Genomic DNA, 11,774 nt, shown 5'->3' on the forward strand with positions numbered 1-11,774 from the left:
TGTCAGCCTCTCTTTGTTGGTAGTTTTCTCCCACCTGTTGTTTTGTCTGCCTGGTGTAGCCTGGCAAGCTAGCTTCAATTTTTTTGTTGTGGCCTCTGACAGCTCATCTCTTCAGCATTTTCTCCCATCCCTGATGAATATTTCATATCTTTTACAACCCCTATATATCTGTCTTTATCCTTTACTACCTGCAGCATTGTTGTCTCAATCTTCTCTTTGGCTCCTTTCCTTCTCCGTCACTCACCTGCCTTCTTTTTGCTTCCTGCTTCCTCCCTCCCCTTCCTCATCTTTATCTTTTTATTCTTTTTTCAAACATTTCAAATCTTTTTCTCTGCCATTTTACCCCACTCCTTTGTCTTCTTTTCTTCTTCTTGTTTTTTTCTGTTTATCTTGTCTTCTAATCTTCTCCAACACATTCTCATATGCCACCATTCTTCCCTCTTTACTCTCTCTCATATGCCTACATACGTTTTCTCATTTGCTTCCTTTCTCTATCACCCACGCTCCCATTAGCTGGTGTGAGTGCTTATTAAGTCATCTTGTCATTCTCCTCTCTTGGCATCCAGCAGTGTGTGTGTATGTGTGTGTATGAGAGAGTGCTTCCATTGTGTGTGTGTTTGTGGGTCTAGACGTGTATTTACTCAAAAACTCAATATTGGCTGGGTCATACGTGTGTGTAGATTAGCAGTATTTGACACACTTTCCAAAAATATAAGTGGCACAGTAATATTTGGAAGTGACATTAGGTGGATTAGTGTGTGTGGGTGCGTGCCTGCCTTGACAGCAAACAAACACTGCACTGCAAACACCGCAAACACCCTCCAGCACTTCAGTCCTCACTCACAGGCTGAGGGATAGTAAGCAAACAGAAGTGTGTGAGCATGAAAGTATGGAGTGTATATTATTTTATGCACATGGGTTCTTAATATTTTATCTCTGACCCTTGAAATAATGTCTTCATGTTTTTCTTGTTCGAGGGTCAGCGACAGTGTGTTTGTGTGTTTCTTCAAGCAGAGCAAGCTTTTGGACTTTGAGTGAACCACCCAAAGGCCACTCAGGGACTGGGCCAACTGGCTTGGATGTTCCCTGTGGCAAACAATGCGTCCCGGAAACAGAGCCTGAATTCATGCTTTGAAACATGATTATGTTGTGCAGATTTTGCATGGTGTAAACAGGACTGTTGCAGCTGAAATCCATTTTTTGAGATGTTTCCTCCATTTTACCAGGGAGCACATGGCCAGTAGAGCTGCTACTTTCTTGGAGAGCACTCTCTGACATTATAGAGGCCGGTGAGAGTGAGCCCTCTCCATCGCCGCCAGGACGGCAGATTAGGCTAATTCAGATTATGCAAATAACACTTTCTGGCAAGGATTACAGGACACTGTACTAGAAGGAAAGAGAGAGCAAGGCGGAGAGAGAGATAAGAAAGCAGGCTTCAACGGGCAACAGAAGAAAGGAAGCGATAGAGGAGAAATGAGAGCTAACATTAAATATGAGAGCCAGTAGTTACAGGAAAGCTGGGAGTTAAATCCTGTTTCTGGGCTGGAAGAAGTATGTGTCAGTTGATGTAAGAGTGTTTTTTTCTGAGGAGAGTGACAAGCTGTCTTTTGTTTGCTGACAGTTCAGGTCACGGCTTAATACTGAAAACAAACTAAAGGAGTTCAGGGTTTTGGCCACTGTGACAGAAGGGAAGATCTCAAGATGTTTTGAGGCCAGTTTTTGGAACCTGCTAAATTTACACATTTAGTTTAAAACCTGAACCATGCAGGTTTATAGCCGTCCATTTTATAAAATATACTAGTACGGTATACAGAGCATTTATGTAGCATCAACAAATATTTGCTATCTAAAAATAAAGTCAAGTAATGTCTACCTGAACAGAAAATGTACCCCACAGGATAGCTAATAGCCACCGCTCTGCACGGCCCTCATACGGCAAGAATCACTAATAACACTTCACAGTATTATCGCAGAAACCTGATGCTCATCTTCCAGTTCCCCTGCAGGTTGACACTGTTTGCTCTGTTTTCGCTGTAATCATTTAATAACTTTTAATAGTATGTACGTCCTTCAATGACTGTGATTTAAAAGAGGTTTCCTGAATACAAATCTATAGTGCGCAGCCAATTTCAAGTTATTTACATTAAAAACTGAGTAAACAGAATACTCTTGGACTGGCAGAGGATAAAATCCTCTGTTCTCTTATATCCATATCTGGATAACTGAACATGTCCACTGGGTCTCCTGGGGCCCATAAGTGGGAACCTCGTTTTTAAAATGTTTTGTTTAAAAGTCAGAGCATTTGGGTCAGAGTAGGTTTATGGAATTTTATGATGTGACTTTGACGTGTGAATCCAAAATGCTAGACTTTACGTGAAATATCTGTGAGCAGGCTTGTGTGAATTGATCACATGTGAAAAGGTTAAATATCGTCTCTGATCTGCTTTAATGTTCCTATTTTCATAGCATTTTTATTTTTTTTAATTGAAATTAGCTTCATAGGTGAAGTGTTATAACAATGATTATGTGATTTATCAGTTGAAATGGTCTGCTTCAAGAATACAACATTTGTCAAAATATTCCTTTAACATATTTGTTTTAGTATCCTATAAAATGTGCTTTCTGTAGAAAGGAGTATAGCGCAGATAAAAGGCAGCATGCAGCTTTCTTGTTCCTGTTGTGCGTTATATCACGACAGAAATGTTGCTGATTGGTCACAGTGAGAGGCAGCTGAAGGCTGATTACTTGAATGAACACAATATACACTTAATCATCCTTAACAAGTGATGTTCACACTGCATCTTTAAAATGTCTGGCAAATTGAATTAAATGCTACTCTTGCCACTAAATTTAATTTTAACCAGCACTGCTGCTGCAATCGCAGACCAGTAAATAAAGCAAACCTTCAATTGGTAAATCTGTGGGAAAGCTCTTGTTAGAGCAGAGCCCCCTGCAGCCTGCGAGGCAGTGGCTACACTTCAGCTGGGCAGTCACAGCTCCTTTTACATTAACACTGTGGATGGGTGCCAGCTGGACACAGAGATAGTACAGAAAATACACCATGACTTCATGCTTTACATTTAAAGAACATGGCACATTTTATTTAACAATGAATTAATTGTTGTTCTTATTTTCAGAGCATTATGGCACATAACATACCAGCTAAATCTGATTTAACTAATGCAATGACATGTAAACATAAGTCTTTATGAGAAAACTGTGACGCACACTGGTGTCCTTTGTGTTAGTTACTGCTGCCCCCTTCTGGCAGTTGCAGGATATAGCAGGTCATTCTTTCTAGAGAGACACGTTACAATACAAAGACAATGTAAAGATATGAGGGATGGATGCTTTTTTGTCAGTAGGTGAACCCTCTGATTGAGATCATTCCAGATCAAGTCACTTTAAGGATGTGTAATATAAGATAAGATGAGTTAAGGGAAAAGGGAGGGAAATTCAGGAGTCATAGCAGCAACACTAAGAGTTAAGTTAAGTTGGAAAAGTCACTTTGTAAGCCTTCTGTTGTTCAAGGATGACTGTGTGACTCAACAGAGGCAATAAATCAAGTGCTGGTCTACTCAAGAACACACACAAACACACATGGACAAGCACACACAGTCACGGGACCAACACATAAGGCTGTAGAGTATAGGTGAGTTTGTTGAATCAGTGTGCTGAGGCCAGGCCCTAAAGTTAGAACTCTGTTCCCAAAGTGAAGGACACAGTGGCTGTAACAAAGGGTAGTAGGGCTGGGGACGGGGGACAGAGGGAGAGAAAGTGGGATGGAGAGAGGGGCAGGATAAGAGAGGACGATGCCCCAGGGAGTGCAGAGACGGGGGGATAAAAAGACAGAGACAGAGAGAGGCATTCGAGTGCAGATCTCAGCGTATGAGGAGCCAGGATGGATGGAAAGTTAAAAGGCATGACAAGGAGAGAGAAAGAAAAGCTAACTGTAGTGAGAATTGGATGAAAGTCAGTATAGCAAGTTTAAAAGTATAGAATAAGTTAATTATTGTATATTTTGGTAAAAGGGAAGGACTTAAAAAAAAAACGTTCAAACAAGTAAAGAAAACAGTGGAGTTGGAGCATAATCTTCTGAGGCCAGTGGAAAAAATAGTAAATCAAAATGGAAACCGAGGAGCAGAGTGAGAACAGTTTACGTACTATAGTCATCATTCTCCTGTGCTGTGGGGCCGTCAAAATGCTGCACCTACTGGGAGTCATCTCTGTGGAGGGTGAGATTTCTGCAAGTTATTGGAATAATAATTTAAAAAAAGATCTGGATAATTTATGTCGAGAATATTTGATCTTTTGAACATAGATCATTTGTATTCAGCTGTTACTTTCTGAGAAAATACATTTTCATAAATTATGAATCAATGTATTTTGAGAAGCTGCAGAGTGGCTGCTTGCACTCTCAACTGCGTGTACTGTATTCATTCTAAACAATTTATATTAGTTACTCATTTTATCTTTGTGCCTACTCTCACCTGGTCACCATGGTCATGATTGAATGATGGGTCATGACTTAAGAATGTGATCACGGATACAAGTTGCTGAAATGGGTTTCCTATGGAGGTTAGCTGGCATCTCCCTTAGGGATAAGGTGAGAAGTTCAGTCATACAGGAGGGACTCAGCGTAGAGCCACTGCTCCTTTGTGTAAAAAAAAACGGGCACCTAGTAAGGAGGTCACAGGGCCGCCTCCCTAGGGTGCTGTTCCAAGCACGTCCAGTTGGGAAGTGCAGGGAATATATCTCCACGCTGGCCTGGGAGTTCCTTTGAATCCTCCAGTCAGAGCTGGTTAATGTGGCCAGGGAAAGGGAAGTTTGTGGACCCAGCTGTAAAAGCGGTGGAAAATGGTGGATGGATTATGGGCTTTCTGTAGAGGGCTTGTTTAATTTTTTTGTTTGCTGCTTTTGATATTTTAAGTCCCTCCTAACCAATGTGATCATAAATTCAGTGTATGCTTTAATGACTGAGTGAAGTTGTATAGCTCCTTTAAACTGGAATATGAACTGATCTTAACTCTCTCACTTGTGTTATTGATGAGGTTAGTTCTAGTGGCTGTTTCACTTTTTTCTCTTTCATTGAGCCGGCATACTTATAGATTCACTTTGTGATGGGACGTCCTGAGCTGAGTAGTCCTTAGTAGGTTGTGTAACTTCGACTGGTACCATAACAATTTTGGTATGTGTCCATGTTTTTTATGTGTGTGTGTCATTCTGTGGTATACATACAGTAGGCTATGCCTGGAAACCCCTGGGATTTGTGTATAATCTCACCTTGAGCCATTACTTTGAACTCCCTCCACCCTGATGTGACACTGAGAAACACTGAACTGCCTGAGTGATTAAACGAAGGGCCTTCAGGGGTGAGTCTGTATTTGCGTGCGTGTGTGTGTGTGTGTGTGTGTGTGTGTGTGTGTGTGTGTGTGTGTGTGTGTGTAGTGTGTGTGGGGGGGGGGGCGACCTATATAAAGAGATACCTAGCAACTTAACATAAGTTATACACAGTCACAATGCAATAATGCACCCACACAGTAAAGAAGTAGTGGGAACAATGTCATTAGCTGGATATAATAGTTTATATCAATAACATTAATCTCTTGATTTCAGATTAATGGCTTGAAGTTTATTTAAATCTTTACACTAAATACAAACTTTACACTTTTGCTCATAAATCATGATAGCAGCCTTTGCAGTTACAGTATTTACCTGAAAAAGTCTGCTGATTCATCAAAGTCAGAAGACTGGACTGTTGACGCGGTTTTAAACATGCAGGCTGCCCATCATTCTCTGAGGTATTACATTTGAAGAGGAATTGGTGTAATGATGTTACTGATGTTATTGCCATAAAAGATATATGTTTGTATTTCAAGAATGTGATTGTTTTCAGGAGTGCCAAGGACAGTGGGAACACTGCACTCTGTGACACTTTATAAAGCCGGAGCTCCTATGCTTTATTATCACTATCTGCTAGCACCTTCCTTTCAAATTACTGTCTTCCAGATCCTAAGCAAAACAGAGTTATAATCTGTAAATCTGACGACTTAATTTAGCGAGTAAACTCTAAAGATACATGGAAATTGTACTTGATGACCAAGCAGTCTTTTTAATGGGTAGCCAGCTCTTACTAATGATGATGTGATTTGATGAACAAGACAGTTCAGATATAAAATCATTTGGAGAATTAATTTTTTTCTTTAAGTCAGAAACTAATAAACGCCTCAGTAGAGACGTTCCTTCATGTATTAATTGCTGTCTGAATGCAGGTCAAACATTAACATTGAATGATCTGTTTGAATTGAATTAAAATTGTTGAGTGTCAATGGGATCAAGTAATATTATCACGGATGGCATGCAGTAATGTAGCAACATTTAGCAAGTTTATATGGGTGAATTATGGTGCCCCTTTTTCCAAGATTTGTGAGTGAGGCCCAAAGTCTCCGTGTTTAAAACCTCTGCTCCAGAGCATGAGCCTATCCATCACTCTGAAACGAGAGGATGATAACTTCAGGGCTCTCTGGTAGCTTCCTTACAAAAGAAAACACAGCAGGTGCAGGCAGAAACAGCATCCATAAAACCTACCCTCTAACCAACGGTACGTTTTTTTGTCAAGCATTTCACTACTGCACCTTATGGCCACTTTATCATGTTCTGAAATAGTATGACCATTTCTATTAAATTATGCATAGTTATAAGATTATGCATAATTACATTGTAGATTGCTACAGGGAGTACGCATGCACTTAGGTGCCTGCTTTCTTACTAGTATGTGTATGAATAGGCCGTGTAAGACTTGCACGTTTGTGTTTGTGTACGTGTGTGTGCGCGTGTGTGTGTGTGTGTGTGTGTGTGTGTGGTGTGTGTGTGTGTGTGTGTGTGTGTGTGTGTGTGTGTGTGTGTGTGTGTGTGTGTGTGTGTGTGTGTGTGTGTGTGTGTGTGTGTGCGCGTGCGTGTGTGTGTGTGTGTAGTCAGTGTCAATGGTTTGTCCTCTCTCTTCTCCCCTCTGGCGAGGACAGTAATGAGATGTTAATGATCGTGCCGGTGAGACGAAGGACATGAAGCTGTTAGACTGACCTCTATCTCTCATCTTCTCCTCTTCCCTCGTTTCCCTTTTAAAAGTCTTATTATTTTGAACTTTTAATGGATTGGATGGATAACATTTTGAACTTGACGGCAGATTATTTCGCTGTGCCCCCTCTCTCGGTCACATATTTATTTCCTTCTATTTTATACTACATGGATTTTCTATCCTTCCCTTCCTTCTTGCTTTCACACTCTTTTGTTGTGTGCTGCGTATCATTGACATAAAGAAATATGAATGTTTGTTTCTTCAGACAAAGCTGATGATGACTTGGAGATTACCATGGTGTGCCATCGACCGGAGGGCCTCGACCAGCTAGAAGCTCTAACCAACTTCAGCAAAAAAGAGCTCCAAGTGCTCTACCGGGGCTTTAAGAATGTAAGTGACCAGGCAGGTTCATTATTAACATAGTATATGATCAAATTAATAATTCTTTACTTCAAACTAATAATTATCTTCAAACTATACGTTTATCTAAGCATTGTACAACCAAATAAATATATATTTGGCTCGGTAATATGCTGTAATTGGAAGAGGTTTATTAGACTTCTATTCAGCACCAGTAGCGGTCCACAGTATCAGCTTACTATTGGAGTACTACTGAAGATTTATTTAAATAATCTGTATGTGACAGTTTTTCTATTTTTTACTTTATAATAAAGTACTACATATAAATGCTCAAGTACTGCAAAAGAATCATGTGTCCTTTTAGAACACTTTTGGTGTCTCTTTTGCCAATTTACAGCTTAATTAAAGCGCTATGTAGAAACTTGAGTCAATAGTGACACCCTGGAGACACAGTCAGGATGTGTTATTGCAGTCTGTTCTACTTTTAGTGATATTACATACAATTAAACCAAAAACTGAGGAAGTTAAATCTATAGCCAGTCTCGCATCAATGTTGTGTAATCCTTTGATTTACTCAAATCCAAATTTTTCCATCTGTTAAAACCTCCATCACCACTGTCTCCCTCTCTCGTTCCAGGAGTGTCCAAGTGGCGTTGTGAATGAGGAAACTTTCAAGCAAATATACGCCCAGTTCTTCCCTCATGGAGGTAAAAAGAGAGTGTGTTGTGATCTGTCCTTGTATCTGTCATTTTTTTATCCAGTGTACTGAGAAGCGTTTTTGTCTTCCTCCTGCAGATGCCAGCACCTATGCACACTACCTGTTCAACGCGTTTGACACAGCACATAGTGGTTCCATAAAGTTTGAGGTTTGCTTGATTTTTCCTATTTAAGTGTAACTATTTATAAAACAAGCTCTCTTATGTCAGTTTTTCATTCAGTCCTTTTCTGTCTCCATCAGGATTTTGTTACAGCTCTGTCCATCCTGCTGAGGGGTTCCATCACTGAGAAGCTACAGTGGACTTTCAACCTTTACGACATCAACAGAGATGGATACATCAACAAAGAGGTGTGTCTTTGTGTGCATGACTACCTCTCGTAATGTTCCAGTTGTGGTTATCTGCACATGTGTTTTGTACTTTCATGTTAATCTCACACTTCTTGCTTCTATGTGTTTAATCACCCCATGTTTCATAGGAGATGACAGACATCGTCAGAGCGATATACGACATGATGGGGAAGTACACTTACCCTGTCTTGAAAAATGATGCTCCCAAACAGCATGTGGAGGCCTTCTTTCAGGTAACGACATCTGAGTCCGCTGATCAAAAAGCGAAAACATATTTAGTGAGGATTGACCAAACAAGGATGCGTCAGTCAAGCACATGCTTCACATTTCTAAAAGCATAACAAAAACGTGGTACTTAATGTACCATGCATAGCGATGTCCACCATGGCACACAGGTAGCTATGCAAAAGCAAAACAAATGTGACTTGCTAAAAACTAAACTAAACGTGCAATAAAGGAACAAACAAAACAGAACAAAACCAAAACATTGATGCAAAGAGCAATACGTGAATAAGCAGATGATAAGGTTCTTTGTATATCTTAATTGAATTTAGCTGTAAAGCATTTTCTTTTCTAATGCTAACTAGTTTCTTAAAAGTACTTCTTTTTATTATCTTTATATTCTGACCTACTTTTACAACTTATTTCCTAAATTGTTTATTTTTGCACCACCGGACACCAAATCTAATTCCTTGTATGTGTAAATGTATCTGGCAAAAAACTCATAGAATAGGATTTAGATTCAATTAGGGGGTCTATGTATTTAAAAAATGCGTATCTGTCTGAATGAATATTTAATAATTGCTTCCCTGTAACACCTTTGCATTTCTCTTCACAGAAAATGGACAAAAACCGAGATGGTGTGGTCACTCTGGATGAATTCATCTTCTCTTGTCAAGAGGTACTTTTTTCTCTAAATTCACTCTAATTTTATAATACTGAGGATCCCTTTAACTTTGCAAAAAACCTTTTTTACTGAAGGGATTTAAAAAATATTACAGTAACACAGGTGTAATGTTATGGAATTAATGTGGTTGAAACCATTTATAGAAAAAAGTCGTTTTTTAGGAAAAAGAAACCTGTGCTTCATACTCTGACAACATGCCTTATAAACACAAACCAGTGATAAATGCTAATTGTAGCTTTAAAACAAAAAGTAAACACATTTTATTTTATATATACCAACAGGCCTGTTTCCTCATCTTCTTTGCTTTTCTTTCTACTCTGCACATCTCACTATATTGGCTATTAATTATGGACTTTGCTTCCTTTTTTATCAATGTGTTTGTTAGTCTGTAGAGTGATCACTGACCAACATTTTACAGGCTTTCACTGCCCCCTCGTGGCCAGTAATCTGAATTAATTAGTGTTTGTTGGATTACTTTCTCCTAACGCTCAGCTTTTTCATTTTCCCTTTTCTTTGCACAGGATGAAAACATCATGAGGTCTCTACAGCTTTTTGAAAATGTCATTTAGACAACCAAGAAGAGGGAGACGGTACAAAAGACAAGTGCAAGAGAAAAGAACAAAGAAGAAAAGAGACGAACACACAAGAGAAAAGGAACAGCATAGCTTGGTTTGAAACAAATCATGGATCTTGTCGTTTCAAGTTTTTCCAAAAAACTTCAGGCATCTTGCTGAAACATCCATGGAGACAAATGTTTTGGAAAACCTTCTTTGGACTTATACCTTTCATTTAACCTCTGTAACCATTTACCTCTTCTCCATCTCCCTCACATTTGCTGCCGTTACTGTTGCCTCAGAAAGTGTGTATTTCATGTGATTTTGTAAATTCTGATTCTGTCTCATTTGGTCAAGTACTTTTATTACACTTGTAAATTGAACCATATTAACAAGCAGGACTGGAATTCATAAAAGCAGCTGAGAACAATCCAATGCATACTTTGTGCATTAGACTTTAAAATAATAGCTGTTATCATCATGAATTTCTGTGTCATCACAATCAAATCTGAGCATTATTGTAAAGCATGCAAGAGAGGCCTACGCTGTATTCAACATGGGCTTTGTGCCGTGATAAATAACTCAACAATATTCTCAACTAAGTGTATACATTTTGGAAGCAAAGGTCTGAGTGTAGCATCTCACAGAGCCACCTCATCGGTTTTCAGACAGATTCAGACACAGGCCTGTAAAGGTTTGCAGAGCTGAATTTATCCTCAACCAGCGTGCAGTCTTACGTCTCGTGACAGCTTGCTACAGTCCTCTTTACACGTACTGTGTGTCGGTGTGTCGGTCAGTGTTTCAATGTTAGAACGACTACACTGTAGATATTTAACTGTTGTATATGTGGCTTCTTCTCGCCTTGTCTTTGTCTGCGTGTTTCTTATTCTGACTATCTGTCTGTCTCTCTGTCAAACAGATTTAACTGTAATTATACTACCTGACACTCATTGTTTAATAAAGCGTACACTTAAAGGCTATGGCACACAGATGCAGAGTGACACAGGGATGTGTGTGTGTGTGTGTGTGTGTGTGTGTGTGTGTGTGTGTGTGTGTGTGTGTGTGTGTGTGTGTGTGTGTGTGTGTGTGTGTGTGTGTGTGTGTGTGTGTGTGTGTGGTTTCTGTTTGCCTGAATATAAGTGTGATTTTTGTAGCATGTAGTGTCATCTTTCGGAAGAATTGGTCAAGCTCAACTGGCTGTGTTTCTGCCAGAGAGGAGAGTTTTGTCGTCAGTTCTGTTTGTTAAAGAACCAGAGCCACCAACCTTTCACTGTGAAGGAGAGACAAGGGAGGGGAGCTAGAAGAAGGAAGGAGGAGTGTGGACACGGAATAAAAGAAGAGTAGAGAATAAGACAGAAGACGAGAGAGACCTTGTCACTGAAGGAATGGAAGCCATGTTTCAAACAAGAGCCATTGTTTTTTTAAAGATTGAGCAAGACAAAAATAAGGAATAATGCATTATTTAGTGTCATGCCCACTCACTGTGCTATCAATTGTTTGATTTAAAAAGATTCCTTGCTGAGATGTGTTGCGGCTCATCTCAATTATACCCAGAATAACTTTAGTAGGATACTGACAGACAGGAAGACAAACAGACAGACAGAATTAAACTGTCAGAATGAAATAATGTGTGTATTGAAATATTGTATAAAATCATTATATTTATCAATAAAATTTTCCAGAAACTAAATGAATTCATGTCTTCTATTTCTTTTTACCTTATCACATCATAAATTTTGCATTTTTATAGCTTATAATTGTTGTGTATTTAAACCATTTTTATAGTGCGCCATATAAAGAGCATGAGCAAAA

At 39.3% G+C, this 11,774-nt stretch overlaps 1 protein-coding gene across 3 annotated transcripts in view; it reads left to right on the forward strand.

The window, feature by feature from the left end:
* Positions 1-11,629, forward strand: part of LOC134860231 (Kv channel-interacting protein 1-like) — a 36,958-nt gene extending 25,329 nt beyond the window's left edge. The window contains exons 2-8 of one of the 3 annotated variants that reach the window (XM_063877116.1): positions 7,341-7,465; positions 8,073-8,142; positions 8,231-8,301; positions 8,394-8,501; positions 8,630-8,734; positions 9,340-9,402; positions 9,930-11,629. In XM_063877116.1, the coding sequence (XP_063733186.1) occupies positions 7,341-7,465; positions 8,073-8,142; positions 8,231-8,301; positions 8,394-8,501; positions 8,630-8,734; positions 9,340-9,402; positions 9,930-9,977 (590 nt within the window). In that variant the 3' untranslated portion in view covers positions 9,978-11,629. The remainder of the gene's footprint in view (positions 1-7,340; positions 7,466-8,072; positions 8,143-8,230; positions 8,302-8,393; positions 8,502-8,629; positions 8,735-9,339; positions 9,403-9,929) is intronic. The other 2 variants (XM_063877118.1, XM_063877117.1) reach the window with 2 other exon arrangements.
* The last annotated feature ends 145 nt before the right edge of the window (positions 11,630-11,774 follow it).

The sequence above is a fragment of the Eleginops maclovinus genome, chromosome 23 (genome assembly GCF_036324505.1).
Source record: "Eleginops maclovinus isolate JMC-PN-2008 ecotype Puerto Natales chromosome 23, JC_Emac_rtc_rv5, whole genome shotgun sequence".
NCBI classification, from domain to species: domain Eukaryota; kingdom Metazoa; phylum Chordata; class Actinopteri; order Perciformes; family Eleginopidae; genus Eleginops; species Eleginops maclovinus.